Here is a 26,354-nt window from a genome sequence, read left to right as displayed (position 1 = left end):
GAGTACGACTCCATCAACCCCGTTCTCTTGAACGCTTCCGCTCACGATCTACAAGGGTATGTAGATGCACTCCCCTCTCCCTCGTTGCTAGATGACTCCATAGATTGATCTTGGTGATGCGTAGAAAATTTTAAAATTCTGCCACGTTCCCCAACAGTGGTATCAGAGCTAGGTCTATGCGTAGTTTTGCACGAGTAGAACACAAGTTGTTGTGGGCGTTGATTTTGTCAATTTACTTGCCGTTACTAGTCTTATCTTGATTCGGCGGCATTGTGGGATGAAGTGGCCCGGACCGACCTTACACGTACGCTTACGTGAGACTGGTTCCACCGACTGACATGCACTAGTTGCATAAGGTGGCTAGCGGGTGTCTGTCTCTCCCACTTTAGTCGGGTCGGATTCGATGAAAAGGGTCCTTATGAAGGGTAAATAGAAATTGGCATATCATGTTATGGTTTTGGCGTAGGTAAGAAACGTTCTTGCTAGAAACCTATAGCAGCCATGTAAAAACTTGCAACAACAATTAGAGGACGTCTAACTTGTTTTTGTAGCATGTGCCATGTGATGTGCTATGGCCAAAAGGATGTGATGAATGATATATGTGATGTATGAGATTGATCATGTTCTTGTAATAGGAATCACAACTTGCATGTCGATGAGTATGACAACCGGTAGGAGCCATAGGAGTTGTCTTAATTTATTTATGACCTGCGAGTCAACATAAACGTCATGTAATTACTTTACTTTATTGCTAAACCGTTAGCCATAGTAGTAGAAGTAATAGATGACGAGACAACTTCATGAAGACACGATGATGGAGATCATGGTGTCAAGCCGGTGACGATGATGATCATGGCGCCCCGAAGATGGAGATCAAAAGGAGCAAATGATATTCGCCATATCATGTCACTATTTGATTGCATGTGATGTTTATCATGTTTTTTGCTTCTTATTTGCTTAGAACGACGGTAGTAAATAAGATGATCCCTCACAATAATTTCAAGAAAGTGTTCCCCCTAACTGTGCGCCGTTGCGAAAGTTCGTTGTCTCGAAGCACCACGTGATGATCGGGTGTGATAGATTCTAACGTTCACATACAACGGGTGTAAGCCAGATTTACACATGCAAAACACTTAGGTTGACTTGACGAGCCTAGCATGTACAGACATGGCCTCGGAACACAAGAGACCGAAAGTTCGAACATGAGTCGTATGGAAGATATGATCAACATGGGGATGTTCACCGATGATGACTAGTTCGTCTCACGTGATGATCGGACACGGCCTAGTTGACTCGGATCATGTATCACTCAGATGACTAGAGGGATGTCTGTCTGAGTGCGAGTTCATTAAATAATTTGATTAGATGAACTTAATTATCTTGAACTTAGTCTAAAAACCTTTGCAAAATGTCTTGTAGATCAAATGACCAACGCTCATGTCAACCTCAACTTCAACGCGTTCCTAGAGAAAACCAAGCTGAAAGATGATGGCAGCAACTATACGGACTGGGTCCGGAACCTGAGGATCATCCTCATAGCTGCCAGGAAAGCATATGTCCTAGAAGCACCGCTAGGTGATGCACCCATCCCAGAGAACCAAGACGTTATGAACGCTTGGCAGTCACGTGCTGATGATTACTCCCTCATTCAGTGCAGCATGCTTTACAACTTAGAACCGGGGCTCCAAAAGCGTTTTGAGCGACACGGAGCATATGAGATGTTCGAAGAGCTGAAAATGGTTTTCCAAGCTCATGCCCGGGTCGAGAGATATGAAGTCTCCGACAAGTTCTACAGTTGTAAGATGGAGGAAAATAGTTCTGTCAGTGAGCACATACTCAAAATGTCTGGGTTGCACAATCGCTTGTCCCAGCTGGACATTAACCTCCCGGACGAGGCGGTCATTAACAGAATCCTTCAGTCGCTCCCACCTAGCTACAAGAGCTTTGTGATGAACTACAATATGCAGGGGATGGTGAAAACTATTCCTGAAGTATTTTCAATGCTGAAATCAGTGGAGGTGGAAATCAAAAAGGAACATCAAGTGTTGATGGTTAATTAAACCACTAGTTTCAAGAAAGGCAAGGGTAAGAAGAACTTCAAGAAGGATGGCAAGGGAGTTGCCGCACCTGGTAAACCAGTTGCCGGGAAGAAGTCAAAGAATGGACCCAAACCTGAGACTGAGTGCTTTTATTGCAAGGGAAAGGGACACTGGAAGCGGAACTGCCCCAAATACTTAGCGGACAAGAAGGCCGGCAACACTAAAGGTATATGTTATATACATGTAATTGATGTGTACCTTACCAGTACTCCTAGTAGCTCCTGGGTATTTGATACCGGTGTGGTTGCTCACATTTGTAACTCAAAACAGGAGCTGCGGAATAAGCGGAGACTGGCGAAGGACGAGGTGACGATGCGCATCGGGAATGGTTCCAAGGTCGATGTGATCGCCGTCGGCACGCTATCTCTACATTTACCTACGGGATTAGTTTTAAACCTCAATTATTGTTATTTAGTGCCATCTTTGAGCATGAACATTGTATCTGGATCTCGTTTAATACGAGATGGCTACTCATTTAAATCCGAGAATAATGGTTGTTCTATTTATATGAGAGATATGTTTTATGGTCATGCCCCACTGGTCAATGGTTTATTCTAAATGAATCTCGAACGTGATGTTGCACATATTCATAGTGTGAATACCAAAAGATGTAAGATTTATAATGATAGTCCCACATATCTGTGGCACTGCCGCCTTGGTCACATCGGTGTCAAACGCATGAAGAAGCTCCATACAGATGGACTTTTGGAGTCTCTTGATTTCGAATCATTTGACACATGCGAACCATGCCTCATGGGTAAAATGACCAAGACTCTGTTCTCCGGAACAATGGAGCTAGCAACCAACTTATTGGAAATTATACATACTGATGTGTGCGGTCCAATGAGCGTTGAGGCTCGCGATGGCTATCGCTATGTTCTCACTCTCACTGATGACTTAAGTAGATATGGGTATGTCTTTTTGATGAAACACAAGTCTGAGACCTTTGAAAAGTTCAAGGAATTTCAGAATGAGGTAGAGAATCAACGTGAACGAAAGATAAAATTCTTACGATCAGATCGTGGGGGAGAATATTTAAGTCATGAATTTGGTACGCACTTAAGGAAATGTGGAATCGTTTCACAACTCATGCCACCTGGAACGCCTCAACGTAACGGTGTGTCCGAACATCGTAATCGCACTCTATTGGATATGGTGCGATCTATGATGTCACTCACTAATTTACCGCTATCATTTTGGGGATACTCTCTAGAAACAGCTACATTCACTTTAAATAGGGCACCGTCTAAATCCGTTGAGATGACACCGTATGAATTATGGTTTGGGAAGAAACCTAAGCTGTCGTTTCTAAAAGTTTGGGGATGTGATGCTTATGTCAAGAAACTTCAACCTGAAAATCTCGAACCCAAGTCGGAAAAATGCGTCTTCATAGGATACCCTAAGGAAACCATTGGGTATACCTTCTACCTCAGATCCGAAGGCAAGATCTTTGTTGCCAAGAACGGGTCCTTTCTGGAGAAAGAGTTTCTCTCGAGAGAAGTAAGTGGGAGGAAAGTAGAACTCGATGAAGTACTGCCTCTTGAACTGGAAAGTAGCGCAGCTCAGGAAGATGTTCCTGTGGTGCCTACACCGACTAGAGAGGAAGTTAATGATGATGACCAAGGTACTTCGGATCAAGTTGCTACTGAACTTCGAAGGTCCACAAGGACACGTTCCACACCAGAATGGTATGGCAACCCTGTCCTGGAAATCATGTTGTTAGACAACGATGAACCTTCAAACAATGAAGAAGCAATGGCAGGCCCAGATTCCAACAAATGGCTTGAAGCCATGCAATCCGAGATAGGATCCATGTATGAAAACAAAGTATGGACTTTGACAGACTTGCCCAATGATCGGCGAGTGATAGAGAATAAATGGATCTTTAAGAAGAAGACGGACGCGGATGGTAATGTTACCATCTATAAGGCTCGACTTGTCGCTAAAGGTTATCGACAAGTTCAAGGGGTTGACTACGATGAGACCTTCTTACCCGTAGCGAAACTGAAGTCCGTCCGAATCATGTTAGCAATTGCCGCATAGTATGATTATGAGATATGGCAAATGGACGTCAAAACGGCATTCCTTAATGACTTTATTAAGGAAGAATTGTATATGATGCAGCCAGAAGGTTTTGTCGATCCTAAGAATGCTAACAAGGTATGCAAGCTCCATCGCTCCATCTATGGGCTGGTGCAAGCATCTCGGAGTTGGAACATTCGCTTTAATGAAATGATCAAAGCGTTTGGGTTTATGCAGACTTATGGAGAAGCCTGCGTTTACAAGAAAGTGAGTGGGAGCTCTGTAGCATTTCTCATATTATATGTGGATGACATACTTTTGATGGGAAATGATATCGAACTTTTGGACAGTATTAAGGCCTACTTGAATAAGTGTTTTTCAATGAAGGACCTTGGAGAAGCTGCTTACATATTAGGCATCAAGATCTATAGAGATAGATCGAGACGCCTCATAGGTCTTTCACAAAGCACATACCTTGATAAGATATTGAAGAAGTTCAATATGGATCAGTCCAAGAAGGGGTTCTTGCCTGTGTTGCAAGGTGTGAAATTGAGCTCAGCTCAATGTCCAACCATGGCAGAAGATAGAGAAAAGATGAGTGTCGTCCCCTATGCCTCAGCCATAGGGTCTATCATGTATGCCATGCTGTGTACCAGACCTGATGTAAACCTTGTCGTAAGTTTGGTAGGAAGGTACCAAAGTAATCCCGGCATGGAACACTGGAAAGCGGTCAAGAACATCCTAAAGTACCTGAAAAGGACTAAGGATATGTTTCTCGTATATGGAGGTGACGAGGAGCTCGTCGTAAAGGGTTACATCGACGCTAGCTTCGACACAGATCTGGATGACTCTAAGTCACAAACCAGATACGTGTATATTTTGAATGGTGGGGCAGTAAGCTGGTGCAGTTGCAAGCAAAGCGTCGTGGCGGGATCTACATGTGAAGCGGAGTACATGGCAGCCTCGGAGGCAGCGCATGAAGCAATCTGGATGAAGGAGTTCATCACCGACCTAGGAGTCATACCCAATGCGTCGGGGCCGATCACTCTCTTCTGTGACAACACTGGAGCTATTGCCCTTGCCAAGGAGCCCAGGTTTCACAAGAAGACCAGGCACATCAAGCGTCGCTTCAACTCCATTCGTGAAAATGTTCAAGATGGAGACATAGATATTTGCAAAGTGCATACGGATCTGAATGTCGCAGATCCGTTGACTAAACCTCTTCCGCGAGCAAAACATGATCAACACCAGAACTCTATGGGTGTTCGATTCATCACAATGTAACTAGATTATTGACTCTAGTGCAAGTGGGAGACTGTTGGAAATATGCCCTAGAGGCAATAATAAAGTGATTATTATTATATTTCCTTGTTCATGATATTTGTCTATTATTCATGCTATAATTGTGTTATCCGGAAATCATAATACATGTGTGAATACATAGACCACAACATGTCCCTAGTGAGCCTCTAGTTAACTAGCTCGTTGATCAATAGATAGTCATGGTTTCCTGACTATGGACATTGGATGTCATTGATAACGGGATCACATCATTAGGAGAATGATGTGATGGACAAGACCCAATCCTAAGCATAGCACAAGATCGTGTAGTTCGTTTGCTAGAGCTTTTCCAATGTCAAGTATCATTTCCTTAGACCATGAGATCGTGTAACTCCCGGATGCTGTAGGAGTGCTTTGGGTGTACCAAACGTCACAACGTAACTGGGTGACTATAAAGGTATACTACAGGTATCCCCGAAAGTATCTGTTGGGTTGACACGGATCGAGACTGGGATTTGTCACTCCGTATGACGGAGAGGTATCTCTGGGCCCACTCGGTAATGCATCATCATAATGAGCTCAATGTGACCAAGTGTTTGGTCACGGGATCATGCATTACGGTACGAGTAAAGTGACTTGCCGGTAACGAGATTGAATGAGGTATTGGGATACCAACGATCGAATCTCGGGCAAGTAACGTACCGATTGACAAAGGGAATTGAATACGGGATTGATTGAATCCTCGACATCGTGGTTCATCCGATGAGATCATCGTGGAACACGTGGGAGCCAACATGGGTATCCAGATCCCGCTGTTGGTTATTGACCGGAGAGTCATCTCGGTCATGTCTGCGTGTCTCCCGAACCCGTAGGGTCTACACACTTAAGGTTCGGTGACGCTAGGGTTGTAGAGATATTAGTATGTGGTAACCCGAAAGTTGTTCGGAGTCCCGGATGAGATCCGGGACGTCACGAGGAGTTCCAGAATGGTCCGGAGGTGAAGATTTACATATAGGAAGTCCAGTTTCGGCCAACGGGAAAGTTTCGGGGGTAATCGGTATTGTACCGGGACCACCGGAAGGGTCGCGGGGGTCCACCGGGTGGGGCCACCTATCCTGCGCCTAGGGTTGGAAACCCTAGGGGTGGGGGCGCCCCACTTGGCTTGGGGGGCAAGTCCCCCCCCCCTTGGCCGCCACCCCCCTTGGAGATCCCATCTCCTAGGGCCGGCGCCCCCCCTAGGGGCCCTATATATAGTGGGGGGAGGGAGGGCAGCCGTACCCAAGTCCCTGACCCCTCCCTCTCCCCTCGTAACACCTCTCTCTCTCTCTCGTTGGAGCTTGGCGAAGCCCTGCCGAGATCACCGCTGCTTCCACCACCACGTCGTCGTGCTGCTGGATCTCCATCAACCTCTCCTTCCCCTTGCTGGATGAAGAAGGAGGAGACATCTTCCCAACCGTACGTGTGTTGAACGCGGAGGTGCCGTCCGTTCGGCGCTAGGTCATCGGTGATTTGGATCACGACGAGTACGACTCCATCAACCCCGTTCTCTTGAACGCTTCCGCTCGCGATATACAAGGTATGTAGATGCACTCTCCTCTCCCTCGTTGCTAGATGACTCCATAGATTGATCTTGGTGATGCGTAGAAAATTTTAAAATTCTGCTATGTTCCCCAACAAGGACACGCCAGGCTTGTCTGGCTAGTAGAGCAAGATTGAAGATCTCCATATCGCGGAAACCGAGACCACCCAAGTGTTTTGGTCTCGTCATGACATCCCAAGCGACCCAATTAGGCTTCCTCTTGCCCGCTTTGCTTCCCCACCAAAACTGACGAATAATAGATGTGATATTCTCACATAGGCCTCGTGGGAGCCTGAAGCAAGCCATAGAGTAGACCGGCAATGCTTGAGCCACCGCCTTAATGAGTACCTCCTTACCCGCTGTTGACAGCAATTTTTGCATCCATCATTTCACCTTCTCCCAAACCCTGTCTCGAAGATATCTGAAGGTACCCATCTTTGACTGTCCCACATCTGTTGGCATTCCCAAGTATCGGTCGCTCAATGATTCATTCTGAACGTTGAGAGTATTTTTGATACTATCCCTTACATGTTGCGGGCACCCTTTGCTAAAGAATATAGAGGATTTATCATGATTTACCCTCTGTCCTGAGGCATTACAATACATATCCATCAGGTTTTACACCTCTGCTGCCCCCTCCACACTTGACTTGAACAACAACAACAGGCTATCATTGGCGAAGAGAAGGTGGTTAACAGCCGGAGCTGTGGGTGCCACCTTGATCCCACTGGGTGCTGATGATCGAGAACTGGACTTTAAAACACACAAAAGGCCCTCTGTTGCGATCAAGAAGAGGTAGGAGGAGATCGGGTCTCCCTGTCGGATGCCACGAGACAGCAAAAAATTCTCAAGCCTCTCACCATTAAACTGAACCGAGAATGAAACAGAGCTGATCATCCCCATAACTGTGTCCACCCATACTTGGTTGAACCCTAGCTTTATCATAATCGCTTGGAGATAAGACCATTCAAGTCTGTCATAAGCTTTCATCATATCCAGTTTCAGCGCACAATAGCTATTTGACTTCGCCTTGCTTCACTTCATAAAATGTAGACATTCATATGCACATATAATGTTATCAGTTATCAGTCTTCCCGGAACAAACGCAGATTGCTCTTCAGAGATGGTGTCTGGTAGAAGCACTTTAAGCCTGTTTGCTACGACCTTTGAAGCTATTTTGTAAATAACATTACACAAGCTAATAGGGCGAAATTGGGATAGAAGAGTTGGATTGATCACCTTGGGGATGAGAACCAGTACCGTGTCATTCACACATGCTGCACTCTCCTCCCCTCTAACAATCCTCAATACTGCCTTAGTTACCTCCTCCCCACATAGGTCCCAGTGCCGCTGATAAAAATGTGCTGGAAATCCATCCGGCCCCGGCGCCTTAGTGGGGAACATCTGAAAGAGTGCAATTTTCACTTCTTCATTTGTGTATGGTGATGTGAGCTGTCCGTTCATGGCTTCAGTAACCTTGACAAGAACATGTTGTAATACTTGATCGATCCCTGTAACTCCCTCGGAAGTGTAGAGATTTTTATAGAAGTCAGACACCATACCTTTTAGTTCTGCTTTGTCCTCAACCATCACTCCAAGAGCATTGGCCAGTGCTTTAATCATGTTTTTCTTCCTCCGCATGCTGGCTCTCATATGGAAGAAGCGTGTATTCTTGTCACCCTCCGCTAGCCACTGTATACGTGACCGTTGCCTCCACATGATTTCTTCCTGATGGCATAGTTCAACAAGTTTCTCATTTATTTTCAGCTCGGCATGCGTCGGTCCTACCCTGGTTGGCTCCCCCCTCAAACGATGCAGCTCAGCGTTGAGGTGTTTTATTTCTTTTCGGACAGATCCAAAAGTTTCCCTGTTCCATCGCCCCAGGTTGCTTGATATTGCTTCTAATTTCTCCCTGAGTCCCTCCATAGTTAAGGAAACCTGCTCCTGGCTCCATTGTTGGATGATAGTATCTTTCCACGAGTCGTGAGACTCCCACATCACCTCGTACCTGAATGGAGGTTTAGCAGGAGGCCGTCCCCGATCTCCTCTCAGGTTCAACAGAATCGGGCAGTGGTCTGAGCCAGCTGCCGTTAAGTGTTTGAGATTAGCCTCCGGGTGCTGTGCACTAAGCTCGGCCGACACCAGGGCCCGGTCCAGTCGAACCCTTGTATAGCTTCCCCCGGTCACTTTTTTCTCAAACGTCCAGAAATTGCCTTCATAGCCCAAATCCATTAACATGCAAGCATTGACCGCATCACGAAAACCCTGAATTTGAGCATTGCTTCATTCTCCAATACCTTCTTGTTCATTTGGACATAGGACTTCATTAAAATCGCCTATACACACCCACGGGAGCTCGCTCAAACTTGCTATTCCCTTCATGGTGTCACATGTTTGGTGCCTCAGGTGTGTACATGCCTCTCCATAGAAGCAAGATGCACGCCATTTATCAGTACCTGGTTCATCTATAGAGCAGTCAATATGATACACCGAGTAACCCAAAATTTCGACTTTTATTGGATTGTTCCAGAAAATGCCAAGGCCTCCGCTCCGGCCCTGGCTACTAACAGCAAAGGAATTATCAAAACCAAGAGAATTTGCTAAATTTTCTACCCGAGCTCTATCTAGCTGAGTTTCGACGATACAAAGCAGGGTAGGGACAAACTTCTTCGCTAAATTGCGAAGTTCTCAGACTGTCGCGGCTTTGCCCGCACCGCGGCAGTTCCAGCTCAAGATACTCATTGTGCCCGGCGGTACTCCCCTCGGGAGCCCGCCGATGTTGCTTCTGTGTCGTTGCCCAGTCTCCCGATGCTGCTCTGGAGTTGATTTCCCTTGTCATCTGCTATGTCCACCCGAGCCCGTTTCGGGTCCTGCTTTGGGGGCGGGCTCAATGGGATCTGTGGCGCGGGGAGTGCAAGAATCTCATCTCCCTTGGGTTTAGGCCCCCTTTGTTTGGGCTACGGATTCTTGAAAATCAGCTTCGGCTTGGATTCTGAGAATCAGCTGCAGCTGCAGATTCTGGAAATCTGAAGCAGACTGTTTGTTTGCCCTGAAAATCTGAAGCAGCTGCAGCCCCGAATGTACTGTTTGTTTACCCAAGGCCAAGAACAGAGCAGAGATTGGGGGCGGAGCTCGAGCAGCAGAGGCGGAGGTGGGGTTTGGTTGCCGGAGTACGGGGCGGGCAGACATGGAGGCGCCGGATCTGCCTATCCTGGAGCTGATGGGGCTGGCAGACATGGAGGCGCCGGATATGCCTATCCTGGAGCCGACGGGGCTGGCGTACGCGGAGATCGGGGCGGCGCGTCGCAGCGGCGGAGACGCGGCTCCTTGGTCGGAATATGGCGAGGGACGGGGATGGTGGAGTCAGATCCGCCCATCCTGGAGCCGACTGTGCTGGCGAAGTGGCGGTGGAGGCAGAGCTTGGTGGCCAGAAGATGGGGGCGGGCCGCGAGGGAAGCCTGCGGGCGAGGCCGAGGGACGGAGCCGCGCATGCGGAACCTGCAGGCGAGGTACTCCCAGGCGCCGCCGCCGCCGGGCTCCGCCTGATCCTCCAGCCGCAGCAGGCACACCTCCTACGTCGCGATTGTCGCCGTCGTGGTCGCCATGGGAGGGAGACGAGACGAGGGGGGTTGGGCGTCGTTGACCCAGCCCGCGGGGCACAAAACGAACCGTTTTGTTTTGCGGGAAGCTGCAGAATCGGCTGAATCATCAAAATCGCTGCTTTCGGATTCCCTTCGCTGGTAGTTCATTTTTGGAATCGGATTCTAGGAAGCTATATAGAAATCTGACATGTTTGTTTGAGCTTCTGATTTTAGGATCCTAGAATCTGAGAATCAGAAGCTGTAGCCCAAACAAAGGCTTAGACTTATATCCCCCTTGGATGTTAGCTATCGCTTCCGAGACTTGTGTGCGCTTCCAAAGCCCATCTGTCTCCCCTCACCTCGGTAGTACTCACCGAGTCCCCGCTTCCAAAGCCCATCTGTCTCCCCCTATGTGGACCAGGCCCACAAAAGTACGGGCCAGTCCCTCGCCCGGACGACCCAGGGTTACACGTCAAGTGCGGCCCGCTCCGCGTACCCATCGCGCTCCCGTACGAGACCGAGACGGCCGGGGAACGCTCCCAGATCGCCGCCGCGTAGCCATCCGCCGCCGGGTTCGACGAGGGAGCCGGGGCACGCAAGGCGGCCTATAGCCTATAGAGAGAGTAGTTCGTGGATTTTCGGGGATGCGGCCCAGCGGCGCGGCAACGTCGTGGGTTGTGGGGGCGGACGCGCATCTCTACGACGACCTGGACGCCGCCGCCATCCCGGCGCTCCTCGGCTCCTGCTTCGACGGCGATAACGTCGATGCTCAAGCCTGTACCAGCTCCAGTTCGCCGCGAAGTAAGCTCATCCCCCCTCCCTGCCAGCCAAATCCTAACTAGACTAGTAGAGTGCCCGTAGGCTCATAATATGATAAAGTACACAAATTGATGGTCAATTTTAATAACCGTCTCACAAAGAAGATATTATCTTGATTGATATTTTTTCAAATTGACCCTGTTTATTATTTACTCCCTTTCGTCCATTGATTTGAAGATGCAATCAGAGTCACCTTGTAGCCTCATATCGTGTAGCATCAACTCGTGGAGACGCCTTTCATGATTATGGTACCACCCATGTTCCCACTTCAATCATCAATTATTCATCCAAGGCTCAAAGTTATAGACATGTGTGGATTAGATGTTCTAAATACATTGTACCGTCTCATCCATCAAATATGAACATTTTTTTACTTATAACACCAGAAAATAGAAAACATGACTTGCCACTCATGGATGGTGAAGTCGGTGATATTTGCAGAATATGGTGAGGGTTGGCAGCACAAACGAACTCCTCCATGCTCTAAAGATATTGTAGGGTTTCATATGTACAAAAAGGACATCATCGGTACTCCGCAAAACTACCAAAATACAAGGGTATATATTTCAGTAGAAAATATGAAAACACAAATTTAAATGTTGGGCATAAACTTTAGAACAAGGTCTTCCAACAGTATTGACAACAAACTACATGTATATTGTTACATCAAAGCGGAAGTCAAATGCAAGCATCTATAATTGTACATAGCAACACCCTCATATAGCAATATGGCATGTCTAAGTGTCGTTTCACAACTAAAATTTCCTTGTATGTTCATCGGAGTTATATTTGGGATCCAAAGACCAATTCAGAATAGGGGTCACTTTGCATCTCAAATCATGGAATTGATTGGCTTTCAAACTTGCATAAAATTCTGCACATACTTTTGCTATATATAGAATCTCAAACATTAAGCCAGGAAATACAGCCAAGCTCAAGTGGGGGTTAGTAACGCTGACTGGACTACTTAATCATACTCCAATACTCCAAATGTTTAGCTTTATGTGTCTCAGTGTTTCAGATAGCCTTCTTAGGCCAAAAGGTACAGGAACAACACCACAAAGGGGTAATAAAACAAAGTATTAACCTTTTTTATACTTATAGCACCAGAAAATATGACTTGTGGCACATGGATGGTGAACTCAGAGGATATTTGCAAAATATGCTGAGTGTCGTCAACACAAAAGAGCTCCCCCGGGACCCTTTGTCATCCATCGAATATTTACCATACCGGAATCAGAATGGCCTTTAGTTACTCAAGACTTTATTTGTTCCATTTTTGACACTGTTGTAAGGAAGGAAATAGAGAAAACATGGTAAACAAATTCAGACAATGATTTCAGGAAATAGAGAAATTGTTATTTTCCCGCATCCTCTGTATTTTCGGGTGAAATAAAATAATCTTTGAACATGTATCTAAAATAAATATATAATGGTATAATTATAACAGTAAAATTCTTAACACAGAAAGATCTGAAGGAAAAAAGGAAGGCCGGCCCGAACTTGCACCTTCAGTTTAAATGGACGTGATACCCCAGAAACTGCAGTCCACTATCATTGCTTGTTTGCTCTAGAGCATATGGACGGAGCACAATATAAATGTGTTTGATGACCACAAGTTAACAGCCAGACAAATTCAAGGTGGCGTCTAATCTTCGTGTTTGGGCTTATCATGCTAAGGATGCCCAAAAGTCGCACTGCAACAACGAGTGTAAATTCTACTCTACCGCCTCATTTAGGCGTTTCTCCATTGTCCACAAATATAAAATTTCAATAATTCGCACAAGCCCTGAACCTTCTGCATTCCTTAATTTAATGTTCAGGTGAGAAAAATGCATGTTGTAGTTTCCCTACAAAAAGTTTGAAAGGGAGTGATTGTACAGTCACATTAGCAGAAGTAACAGAGGAATCTACAGTGTTATTCTTCAGATCAGTATTGTCCATATAAATAAATCTATAGGCCGTAAAAAAACTAAACTGTGATACTTTTACTGACAGTGCCTCTTTAGTATATGCGAGAGTCTGAGTGCAACTTCATGTTAGTAGTCGCTGAGAGTAGCATGTATTATTGCAGTGCTCGAGATGAAACTACTCCTAGTTGAACATTCACACAAAAGGGACATGTTATAGACGACATGTGCCATTCCTTGTAAATTTCTGGAAAACGTAAACAGAAAGTAAAGCACAAGCAAAACTGACTTGTATTTTATTAAGTGCACATACTGTAGTTGTGCTTCTAAACAGGTTTTAGCTATTACTACCAATTTTGCTTAAAAATCATCTTGTGAATCAGCTAGTCGTGGTTACTCGTTAAAGCCTGCAATATCTACCTCCTCTACCTCCTCGGTTCAAGCTAGTAAGGTGGGCCCACAGTTTTTGTTGTGTCATGGTAAACTTCTCCCTCCCTCCCTCTCTTTTGCAATGATCTAATCAACCCCCCCCCCCCTCCCCCCTGAATCAGTTCAACCATCCACACAATTATGAGCATGAAAACAATTTAAAACTTCTGTACAAAACACAAGGTAATTGTTGTATCTTTGTCATCGGTAGCATTAATACTTGAGGCTTCAGGACACTCTAGGTTGAAGAGGAGGGCAGATAAGGCAGCAGGGAGGGCCACGGCGGCAGGAGAAGACCGGGCAGTTCGAACTAGTAGCGGAACCCGACAAATTCAGCAATCCCAATTTCACATAGAGATGTAGTTACATATAAATAAAACCAGTTCCAAACCTAGTACTGAGAACCATCATATAAAAGCTTATGCAATTACATCATTAGCAGACATTATTAGCACATAGGGGATTTTGGTAGTTGGTACTCAGTGCTCACCAATGTATGATGCACTTGTCAAAGCTGTTCTTGAGTAGACGCCCACCGCCCTTGGTAATCTTCTCTCAAGCTCGGTCCCTGTTATTTGCATGCTCAGACGACCACCACCAGGGTTGTCTGTATAATGCAGCCAGGGGAACTAACATGCGCGGATAATTTGTAAGAATGCACCTTCGCATTCACAGAATCACAGATTCAATTACAAACTATTTTTTCTTGCATTCCATAAACTTTAATTCCTGTTTGTTTAAACAAGCAAATGTAGGGGAGATCATCAGACCAAACATCCTAAATATCTGGATGACAAACAGAAGCTATAAGAGGCTGGAACTGATACAACAATCCTTTTATGCCCAGCTCAAATAAAATATGTATCCATAGTTTGATTCTGCTATATCATGTAATATTTTATTCAACGTCTCATGGAACTGGCCCCTGTCTGCTAGATGCAACAAATGACAATAGTTTTTGTGGTTCCTTTTTAACATACAAAAAATAGTAACATACTGAATTGATGATTGTCTATCGGCACAGAGCCAAATATTTGATTATCTCATGTAGTGCATAGATGATGTGATTTCCACTAATATTTTTAGTCAGCTCGATTTCCAGTAATATTTTTACTTTTTTAGTCAGCTCTAAAAGTTATTAGTTTGTTACTTATGTACTGACATTATTGTCCCGTTTTATGTTGTCCACATGAAGGTTGTTCTTCTCACTCAACAGATCTGCATCTATCAATAATATAATGAGTTGTTGTTTTGTTTCCAGGCCATGGTTCTTCCATCCCACACTTATCTTCTCAAGGAAATGCACATCAGTATTCTTCATATGGTGGTGGATACCACTATACCAGAGTGGTAGTACAACAAAAAAGATTGATATCCCAAATGGAAGGTATGCTACTTGGGAGTTTACTTGTTTGGTTTTTGCATTCTTGTAGTTGATAACAGGTTGCATGAAGTGCAGTTTTTTTTGCTCTGCTAACTGATAATGTTCATAACTTCTTTTAGGTTGGTGTTATCATTGGAAATGCTGGAGAAACTATAAAGCATATCCAACTTCATTCAGGGGCAAAGATCCAAGTAACAAGGGACATGGATGTTCAACCCGGGTCACGGACAAGATTGGCTGATCTTTCGGGCACTCCTGACCAGATAAGCAGAGCTGAGCAGTTGATAAGTGATGTTTTTGCAGAGGTACTGTGATATCTTTTTTATGGTCAGGACTTCACATTTAGCTGTGCATCCATTTATTCAACCATACTTGTCATGTGACCTTCTGCAGGCTGATGCTGGCTCATTTGGCACTATCTCTAGTTGTGTTGAGCAATTCCAGATGCAAATTGCTAACAACAAGGTAAGCTGGCTGCTTTCTTGACGAGATAGTCAAAGATGTTCAATAGATTGTGAAAATTTATATCTAGTAAATGAGCATGGTGGTTATTATATTGGTGGGTAAATGGATCTTTAATAAACTTGAAGCAATTTGGATTTAGTTAGGTGATTATGATCTTGAACCAAATTTCATGGTGGATTATGAGATTTTGATGCATTTATTTAGTTCATTTTGATCTTGAGGAGATAGTCAAAGATGTTCGGTGGATTAATTAATCTTGGGCAATTTGGATTTAGTTAGGTGATTGTGATATTGAACCATATTTATGATGGATTATGAGATTTTAGGTGGATTTAGTTACGTGATTTAATCTTGAGAAGATAGTAAAAATGTTTTGTGGATTATGAGATTTTAGGTATGGTAGATGAGCGTGGTGATTATTATATTGGTGGATAAATAGATCTTTAATTTTGTTTGGAACATTTTGGATTTATTTAAGTGATTGCGATCTTAAACCAAATCTCACGGTGGATTATGAGGTTTTGATTGGATTTTGTTAGGTGACTGTGATCTTGACGAGCTCGTAAAAGATGTTCGGTGGATTATGTGAATTTAGGTCTAGTAGGTGAGCATGGTGGTTATTATATTGGTGAATAAGTAAACTTGAGAAAATTTGGATTTAGTTAGGCGATTGTGATCTCGAACCAAATTTCATGATGGATTACGAGATTTTAGAAAGATTTAGTTGGTTGATTGTGATCTTGAGGAGATACTGAAAGATATTCGATGGATTGATTAATCTTGAACAATTTGGATTTATTAGGCTATTGTGATATAGAACCGAATTTCACAATGATTTATGTGATTTTAGGTGGATTTAGTTAAGTTATTATGATCTTGGGAAGATGGTCAAAGATGTTGGGTGGATTTTAAGATTTTATGTCTAGTATGTGAGCATGATAACTATTATATTGGTGGATAAACAGACCTTTAATTTAGTTTGGTGATTGTGATCTTTTAACCAAATTCACGGTGGATTTTGATGTTTGGGTTGGATTTAGTTAGGTGATTGTGATCTTGATGAGATAGTCAAAGATGTTTGATGGATTACAACAACAACAACAACAAAGCCTTCAATCCCAAACAAGTTGGGGTAGGCTAGAGGTGAAACCCATAAGATCTCGCAACCAACTCATGGCTCTGGCACATGGATAGCAAGCTTCCACGCACCCTTGTCCATAGCTAGCTCTTTAGTGATACTCCAATCCTTCAGGTCTCTCTTAACGGACTCCTCCCATGTCAAATTCGGTCTGCCCCGCCCTCTCTTGACTTCCTCCGCACGCTTTAGCCGTCCGCTATGCACTGGAGCTTCTGGAGGCCTGCGCTGAATATGCCCAAACCATCTTAGACGATGTTGGACAAGATGTTTGATGGATTATGTAAGAATTTATGTCTAGTAGTGAGCATGGTGGTTATTATATTGGTGGATAAGATATTTAGTAAACTTGGAGTAATTTGGATTTAGTTAGGCTAGTGTGATCTTGAACCAAATTTCATGGTAATTACGAAAATTTTAAATGGATTTAATTAGTTAATTGAGATCTTGAGGAGATAGTCAAAGATGTTCGATGGATTAATTAATCATGAACAATTTGGACTTAGTTCGGTGATTGTGACATTGAACCAAATTTGTCGGTGATTTATTTGATTGTGGGTGGATTTACTTAGGTGATTGTGTCTTGATAAGATGGTTAAAATGTGTGGTGGATTATGAGAATTTAGGTATGTTAAATGAGCATGGTGATTATTATAAGGGAAATGATTCCCTTCAACCGACAGATCTTATGCGAGCGTCCACCGCCTCCATGTCTGTTGGATGGGCTTCATTAGACAGTCAGGAGCACCTGGTCCATTGTTTTAGAAAGAGATTCTACAACTAGCCCCTTTTTGCAAATCGACTAAGAGCTAAATCCCACAGGGGCTAGATCCCGCAACATGACTTATGTTGCAAAACAAATCCCACAACACGACCCATGCTGCAAAAAAAAATCTGCAACACAACCCATGATGCAAAATAAATACCACAAACACAACCTAGTTTGCCAAAAAAAACACAACATAACCTCTGTTGCAAATGTCTTCGCAATAAGACATCTGTTGTTAAAAATATCCATAGGCCGACGCGTAGCAGGCCCCTTATTATATTGGTGCATAAACAAATCTTTAATTTAGTTTGGAACAATTTGGATTTAGTTAGGTGATTGTGATCTTTCAACCAAATTCATGGTGTATTTTGCGGTTTTGTTGGATTTAGTTAGGTGACAGTGATCTTGACGAGATAGTCAAAGATGTTTGGTGAATTATGTTAATTTTGTTCTAGTAAGTGAGCATGGTGGTTATTATATTGGTGGATATTAATGGATCTTTAGTAAACATGGAGCAATTTGGATTTAGTTAGGCGATTGTGATCTTGAAAAAAATTCACGGTGGATTACGAGATTTTCAATGGATTTATTTAGTAGATCGTGATCTTAGGGAGATGTCAAAGATGTTCGGTGGATTAATTAATCTTGAACAATTTGGATTTAGTTAGGTGATTGTGATATTGAACCAACTCCGCCTATGTTTTTTCAACATAGCCGGTCCAAGCCCTGGTAAAGGAGGAGGGTTGTGATAGGCTTGACGAGCCAACATAAAAACTCAGTCACTCTTATGGAGATGAAACCCAAAAGATTTTCGTTGGACGTAACCCTCTCAACGACGCGCCACACCGGAACCTGGGTGTGGTGTCAAATGGGCAAGGGCCGGATTGTCACCCCTTCGGTGGCATGCCGTAGCTTGATCTGGATACAGTGGCAAGTGAGCGAGGATCAGGTCGTCGCATCCTTAGTGGCGCGCTACATCGGCGCCCTGATGTAGTGGAAAATGAGCAAGGGTCTTCACATTTGACTCAACGAGTGCGAAGGGTAAGGAAGCTAGCCGAGCCTAGTAGGATCCGCTTAGGTAGCTGGAACGTAGAGTCTCTGACAGGGAAGCTTGGAGAGCTAGTTGATGCAGCGGTGAGGAGAGGTGTTGATATCCTTTGTGTCCAAGAAACCAAATGGAGGGGACAGAAGGTGAAGGAGGTGTAGGATACCAGCTTAAGCTGTGGTACACGGGGACAGTTACAAACAGAAATGGCGTAGGCATCTTGATCAACAAGAGCCTCAAGTATGGAGTGGTAGACGTCAAGAGATGTGGGGACATGATTATCCTGGTCAAGCTGTTAGCTGGGGACTTAGTTCTCAATGTTATTAGCGCATATGCCCTGCAAGTAGGCCACAATGAGAACACCAAGAGGGAGTTCTGGGAAGGCCTGGAAGACATGGTCAGGAGTGTACCGATTGGCGAGAAGCTCTTCATAGGAGACCCTCAATGTCCACGTGGGTACATCTAACACAGATTTTGAAGGGGTGCATGGGGGCTTTGGCTATGGCATCAGGAATCAAGGAGAAGATGTCTTAAGCTTTGCTCTAGCCTACGACATGATCGTAGCTAACACCCTCTTTAAAAAGAGAGAATCACATCGAGTTGCTTTTAGTAGTGGTCAACACTCTAGCCAGATTGATTTCATCCTCTCGAGAAGAGAAGATAGGCGTGCGTGCTAGTCAAAGATGTCCGGTGTATTTATCTAATCTTCAATAATTTGGATTTAATTAGGTGATTGTGATATTGAACCAAATTTCTCCGTGATTTATGAGATTTTAGTTGGATTTAGTTAGGTGATTGTGTCTTGAGAAGATAGTAAAAAATGTTTGGTGGATTATGAGATTTTAGGTCTAATAGATGAGCATGGTGATTATTATATTGGTGGATAAACATATATGTAATTTAATTTGGATTTGTTTAGGTGATTGTGATTTTTTAACCTAATTTTACCGTGGATTATAAGGTTTTGGTTGGATTTAGTTAGGTGATTATGATTTTAACGAGCTAGTAAAAGATGTTCGGTGCCTTATGTGAATTCTGGTTCTAGTAGGTGAGCATGTTGATTATTACATTGGTGGATAAATTGTTCTTCAGTAAACATGGTGAAATTTGGATGAGTTAGGCGATTGTGATCTTGAACAAATTTCATGGTGGATTACGAGACTTTCAACAGATTTCGTTGATTGTGATCTTGAGGAGATAGTTAAAGATGTTCGGTGGATTAATTAATCTTGAACAATTTGGATTTGGTTTTATGAGATTTAAGTTGGATTTTGTTAGGTGACTGTGTCTTGAGAATATAATCAAAGATTTTTTGATGGATGATGAGATTTTAGGTGTAATAGATGAGCATGGTGATTATTATATTGGTGGATAAACAGATATTTAATATAATTGGAACAATTTGGATTTAGTTCGGTGGTTTTGATCTTTTAACCTAATTTTACGTTGGATTATAAGGTTTTGGCTGGATTTAGTTAGGTGATTAATTTTGACAAACTGGTAAAAGATGTTTGATGGATTATGTGAATTTAGATCTAGTAGGTGAGCATTTTGATTATTATATTGGTGGATAGAGATGAGGGCCACACAAGTGACTTAACGCGATGATGCCACTACTGAAAATAACTAGTAAACAAGGCAATAAAGGCGGAGAGGCTAGGGGTAGTGGCGGTAGATGGACTTGACATCTTACATGCCTGTGCACTCTCCGTTCCGCACTGGTCTGGCTTGGTGTCCTTGTTCTGTTTGCGGGTTTTGTGTCACGCACTTGATTAAGCATCCCACGTTCTCCTACTGTGCGCCCTTGACCTTGACGATAGGTAGCGCCGTGTTCTCGGGCGTGTCTCGTGGGTAAAATCCAGGTATGCGCCGATTGTCCGAGCTCTTGCTCGCCATTGGTGGTGCTTGAGCGTGTGGTTATGGTGGCATCCAGCAAGGGAACAAGGGATGTGGGATCAAGACAGCACACATAGCAACCCGCCACCAGGCAATGGATGCCCATCCGGACTTCCAGGGAGCGAAGGTGGACACAAAGGTGGATGTTGAGCTCCATAGCAGTCTCAATAGTGTGCTAATCAATAAGAGCAGCACAAGCAAGAAGATCCTGAATATACTTCTCTTAGGAAATAAAGAAGCCATTAGAGGTAAAAGAAACCTCAATCTCAAGGAAGTAGTGACTTCTTTACTCTTTAGTAAACATGGAGCAATTTGGAATTAGTTAGGCAATTGTGATCTTGAACAAATTTCATGATGGGTTACGAGATTTCGTTGATTGTGATCTTGAGGAGATAGTCAAAGATGCTCGGTGGATTATTTAATCTTGAACAATTTGGATTTAGTTAGGTGATTGTGATATTGAATCAAATTTCTTTGTGATTAATGAGATTTTAGTTGGATTTAGTTAGGTGATTGTGTCTTGAGAATATAATAATTTTTTTGGTGGATTATGAGATTTTAGGTGTAATAGATGAGCATAGTGATTATTATATTGGTGGATAAACAAATATTTAATTTAGTTTGGAACAATTTGGATTTAGTTCGGTGATTCTGATCTTTCAGCCTAATTTTACGATGGATTATATGGTTTTGGTTGGATTTAGTTAGGTGATTGTAATTTTGACAAGTTAGTAAAAGATGTTCGATGGATTATGTGAATTTAGGTGAGCATTTTGATTATTATATTGGTGGATAGAGATGAGGGCCACACAAGTGACTTAAGGCGATGATACCACTACTGAAAATAACTAGTAAACAAGGCAATAAAGGCGGAGAGACTGGGGGTAGTGGTAGTAGATGGACTTGACCCAGCATCTTACGTGCATGTGGGTCCGGCTTGGTGTCCTTGTCCTGTTTGTGGATTTTGTGTCACGCACTTGATTAAGCATCCCACATTCCCCTACTGTGCGCCCTTGACCTTGACGATAGGTAGCGCCGTGTTCTCGGGCACGTCTCGTGGGTAAAATTCAGGTATGCGTCGATTGTCTGAGCTCTTGCTCGCCATTGTTGGTGCTTGAGCGTGCGGTTATGGTGGCATCCAGCAAGGGAACACGGGATGTGGGATCAAGACAGCACACATAGCAACCCGCCACCAGGCAACGGATGCTCATCTGGACTTCCAGGGAGCGGAGGTGGACACAAAGGTGGATGTTGAGCTCCATAGCAGTCTCAATAGTGTGCTAATCAATAAGAGCAACACAAGCAAGAAGATCTTGAATATACTTCTCTTAGGAAATAAAGAAGCCATTAGAGGTAAAAGAAACCTCAATCTCAAGGAAGTAGCGGCTTCTTTAGTAAACATGGAGCAATTTGGAATTAGTTAGGCGATTGTGATCTTGGACAAATTTCATGATGGATTACGAGATTTTTCAATGGATTTAGTTGATTGTGATCTTGAGGAGATAGTTTTTTTTAACAATAGTCAAAGATGTTTGGTGGATTAATTAATCTTGAACTTTGTGATTAATGAGATTTTAGTTGGATTTAGTTAGGTGATTGTGTCTTGAGATGATAATCAAAGATGTTTCGTGGATTATGAGATTTTAGGTCTAGTAGATGAGCATGGTGATTATTATATTGGTGGATAAATAGATATTTAATTTAGTTTGGAACAATTTGAATTTAGTTAGGTGACTGTGATCTTTTAACCTAATTTATGATGGATTATAAGGTTTTGGTTGGATTTAGTTAGTTTATTGTGATTTGACGAGCTAGTAAAAGATGTTCGGTGGATTATATGAATTTAGGTGTACTAGGTGAGCATGTTGATTATTATATTAGTGGATAAATAAATCTTTAATAAATTTGGAACAATTTGGATTTAGTTAGGCGATTGTGATCTTGAACCAAATTTTATGGTGGACTAGCAAGATGCCCATGCGTTGCACGGAAAATCAAGATGCATTTGTACGAGTAGTTTATCTTGTGGGAGAAAAGGATGAACGAGGGAAGGCCTTATTTGCAAATGTGGAGAGGGGTGTGGGTATATTTTTATAAAATTGCCATAGTTTCCTTCCTATCCGTCGGATATAAATCGGATGGCCTATATTGCAGGATGGCAGGCACACCATCATCACCAACTCTGTTTTCTATAAGAGTAGAGATTAGGAGATTTTTTATGGACTAGTTAGTTGATTGTGATCTTGAGATAGTCAAAGATGTTTGGTGGATTAATTAATCTTGAACAATTTGGATTTAGTTAGGTGGTTGTGATACTGAACCAAATTTCACGCTAGATTATGAGATTTTAGTTGGATTTAGATAGGTGATTGTGTCGTGAGATGATAATCAAAAATGTTTGGTGGATTATGAGATTTTAGGTCTAGTAGATGAGCATGGTGATTACTATATTGGTGAATAAACAGATATTTAATTTAGTTTGGAACAATTTGGATTTAGTTAGGTGATTGTGATCTTTTGAGCAATTTTTACGGTGGATTATGAGGTTTTGGTTGGATATAGTTAGGTGATTGGGATCTTGACAAGCTAGTAAAAGATGTTCGGTAGATTATGTGAATATAGGTCTACTAGTAGGTGAGCATGTTGGTTGTTTTATTGATGGATAAATAATTTTTTAATAAACTTGAAAAAGTTTGAATTTAGTCAGGCAATTGTGATCTTCAACCAAATTTTATGATGGATTATGAGATTTTTGATGGATTAGTTAGTTGATTGTGATCTTGAGGATATAGTCAAAGATGTTCGGTGTATTAATTAATCTTGAAAATTTTGGATTTAGTTAGGTGATTGTGATATTGAACCAAATTTCTCTGTGATTTTAGTTGGATTTAGTTAGGTGGTTGTGTCTTGAGAAGATAGTCAAAGATGTTTGGTGGATTATGAGATTTTAGGTCTAATAGATGAGCATGGTGATCATTATGTTGGTGGATAAATGAATCTTTAATAAATTTGGAACAAATTGGATTTAGTTAGGCGACCGTGATCTTGAGCCAAACTTTATGGTGGATTGTGAGATTTAGTTCGGCTGCGCTCTGACTCTTCGTCGAGGAGCATGCACAGTGCGGTGGTGCGGCGGCCTCAGAAGGTGGGGCACCGACACCTGCAGCTTGTGCACGCATCTCCTGCATCCCGCAACCTTCTCCTTCCCGGCACAGCAGGAGCAGGAGCAAGGATGCCGAGGCGGTTCAGGTTTGCCTCCTCTTTCCCCTCTGCTCTCACTCTTGTCTCCCTTTTTTGTTTCATTCTGCAGCTTCATTCAAGCATATATTTTAAGTTGCTAGGTATTCCAGGTAGTTGCTATGCATGTATTGTAACGAGGTACAGTCAGTATTGATGGCACTTCAACCATGGTCTCCATAATTTGGATCTACAGGTTGTACACTGTTGAACTGAGAAAGTGTCTCATTGGGGTGTGGAGTGGGAGAGGAGTGGTATTTTATCTATTCAGTTTCAAGTCAGATGGAAAATTTTGTTTCCCTTGGTTAGTATATTGCAAGACAGAGCAAAACTTGATTGTGTATATATTCTGTTTTTAAACAATTGATCCTAAGAACGTGGTGTGTTGTATTTCTTCTTTCAACAAAACCTACTCAGTTACTCCCTCCGTTTCAAAATAGATGACTCAACTTTGTATAAAGTTAGTACAAAATTGAGTCATCTATTTTGGAACGGAGGGAGTACATTTTACCACAAAGTTGAGAAGTTGATTATCCTCTTATAACGAAATTGGTGAAAAGCCTGTACACCTAAATACTTATTTAGTCGATCAGGAGTTTCTCATGCCCAAGATTAAGCGTGCATAGGAAAATTATTGTTTCCTGCTAAATGGGGTTAATTTCATGCCTTTGTAGGAGAGAGGTGGGCCAAAGAATTCCATGTTCAACAGGATGGTGCAAAATTTTAGTTGGAGATAGGCTGTGTATGGACATCAGGACATGCATGTTGTAGATCTGCTTATAATAATTTTGTAATACTCAGATTTGTTCAGATTGGCTCATTTCTTTAAGAAATATTATGTCCCCTGTTTCATGGCAGAAAATTTTGATTGCATAATATTCACCTTCATAATAGCCAGTGCCATCAGGCTGTATACCTGTATACCAAATTATTTGTTAATCATTACACCATTGTTTTACTCAGTTGCATTCTTGACTGCAGGTTCTTGACTAGAAAAAGGGTAAGCTGTGGATTTTTTTTGCTTCAGTCTCTGCGACTAAGTAAAGTTATCAACATTTCCGTTTCATATTTGATCCTTTTCAAGCTCCATTGCTCTGGTGGAAATGGCACACACTCCTCGCTGCATTATGTATCGTATTTGTGAGGACTATCTTTGTCCAGTTGGGTTTGTTTGCAATTATGCGGGCACTCGGCACAATACACATCTTCAGTCATACTGCAAATTCTCACTTATTTGGCTTACTTGGTTAGTGTTTAATGATTCATTTGGTTGTCATGGCAGGAGGCATTGTCGCTGCTCAAGATCCTTCAGTGGTAACAAGATTTATCCAACTTCCTTACACACCACTATTAGTTATTACACGTCAGCAGTAACACATAGGACACAAATGCTAAAATGCAAGAAAGCTCTGCGGCAATTACATGGTGTACTGAGATGTGATTCATTTGATAAGATAAAGCACTTCCTGACACTGTTAGTTCTTAACAATTTTAAGTGCTACATTAGCCTCTCTAGGGGTTCATACAACGAAGACATAAATCTTCTATTTCATCAGTCGGTCGGTCATCTCTTCCACTGTAGTATTGCCGAGACGCTCAACTCTGATGATTTATGTATAATAAAGCATTTATTTTCCTTAGTCATGCGTAGCTTAAATTAAGTATAATATGGCATTTATGCTCTGGATAAGGGAAATCACCTAGCTCAATATATCTTAATTTCAGTTTTAGTTCTCTCTAGCTACCTGTATATGTTCAGTATGTTCTATGAGGAAAATACCAATGGATTAAATTAGATAACCCACACCAGTGGCGGAGGCAGGGGGGTGCCAGCACGGGCCCCGGCCCAGGCCAACAAGCAGAATTTTCCACTACACAAGTGATTACCTGCTGCTAATTCTGTGTATTATCATGATTTTGTTGGCTTTGGCCCTCCCCAACATGACTTAACATCAAGTTGCCCCCCTTGATTAAGTTTTCCTGCCTCCGCCATTGACCCACGCTCAATTTAGTTGCCAGATCAGGTATAAAAATGTTATGTTGATCAGGGTTTTTTTATTGAAAATTTGAGGTGCTCACCCAGAAAATATGATCCGGTTTTCTGTGGAAACAACAGATATTTCCATCTATCAAAAGAGTATCGACATTCTCGATAAAGATACCAATAACATCCATATCTTGAATTTTTTTATTCAGGTAGCTTGAAGTTCTTTAGTAAACTCTTGGTTGATAGTAAATGTTAATATTTTGTGTACTAGATGACCCTGAAGGGTCGACTGAATTTTTGGTTAAAAAACAAGAACTGAATTACGTGTTAGTTATAATGCTATCTTCTTAACTGAATTTGGTGTTACCACAGTCCACAGTTAAATCTGACACATGCCATGGTATTGTGTACATTTTCATGTACTACTATAGTTTTGATGTTTCGCACGATCTATCGATACAAACCCGATTAAACAGCCGAGGGCGGGATTTTTCTCGCGCGGTAGACAGGGTAGTTTGGCATAGTCGGTTTGACACGGAGAGCGAGAGAAAGATGTGAAATGCTTGAATGTGTACTGGGCCTTTTTTGTGTGTGTGTAGTCTGACCTTTCATATCACTAAATGATACTAGCCATACATTTTAAAGGCAATTTTAATGTATGCAAACTGAATAATTAAGTAACAATACGAGATCTAGTAAAACTAAAAACATATGAT

The 26,354-nt window shown here is 42.6% G+C and overlaps 1 protein-coding gene across 14 annotated transcripts; it reads left to right on the top strand.

Moving 5' to 3' along the window:
* Positions 1-11,017: 11,017 nt before the first annotated feature.
* Positions 11,018-25,291, top strand: LOC125552889. Of its 14 annotated transcripts, none has more exons than XR_007303836.1 (7): positions 11,019-11,363; positions 14,982-15,107; positions 15,224-15,409; positions 15,498-23,663; positions 23,848-23,955; positions 24,633-24,651; positions 24,934-25,291. XR_007303836.1 is itself a non-coding variant. In XM_048716602.1 (6 exons), the coding sequence occupies exons 3-6, from the start codon at positions 15,308-15,310 to the stop codon at positions 24,638-24,640; spliced, it is 351 nt and encodes a 116-aa protein (XP_048572559.1). In that variant the 5' UTR covers positions 11,024-11,363; positions 14,982-15,107; positions 15,224-15,307; the 3' UTR covers positions 24,641-25,291. The 14 variants fall into 14 exon arrangements, 4 of the variants coding, with proteins under 4 accessions (XP_048572559.1, XP_048572558.1, XP_048572557.1 ...); XR_007303835.1 differs by having other exon boundaries at positions 24,633-24,748; XR_007303833.1 differs by having other exon boundaries at positions 11,018-11,363; positions 23,848-24,651.
* The last annotated feature ends 1,063 nt before the right edge of the window (positions 25,292-26,354 follow it).

This window comes from Triticum urartu, chromosome 4, assembly GCF_003073215.2.
Source record: "Triticum urartu cultivar G1812 chromosome 4, Tu2.1, whole genome shotgun sequence".
Taxonomy (NCBI): Eukaryota; Viridiplantae; Streptophyta; class Magnoliopsida; order Poales; family Poaceae; genus Triticum; species Triticum urartu.
Note: the sequence above shows the minus strand (reverse complement) of the source record. Positions and strands in the feature narration are given on the sequence as shown.

Bases quoted from the DNA above. Each gene is read 5' to 3' on its own strand.
- LOC125552889 (XM_048716600.1), top strand. From the start codon at position 15,308: ATGGATGTTCAACCCGGGTCACGGACAAGATTGGCTGATCTTTCGGGC. The intron at 15,410-15,497 runs GTACTGTGATAT...GACCTTCTGCAG, and splicing joins TAAGTGATGTTTTTGCAGAG to GCTGATGCTGGCTCATTTGG. The intron at 23,664-24,325 runs GTTTGCCTCCTC...ATGCCTTTGTAG, and splicing joins AGGATGCCGAGGCGGTTCAG to GAGAGAGGTGGGCCAAAGAA.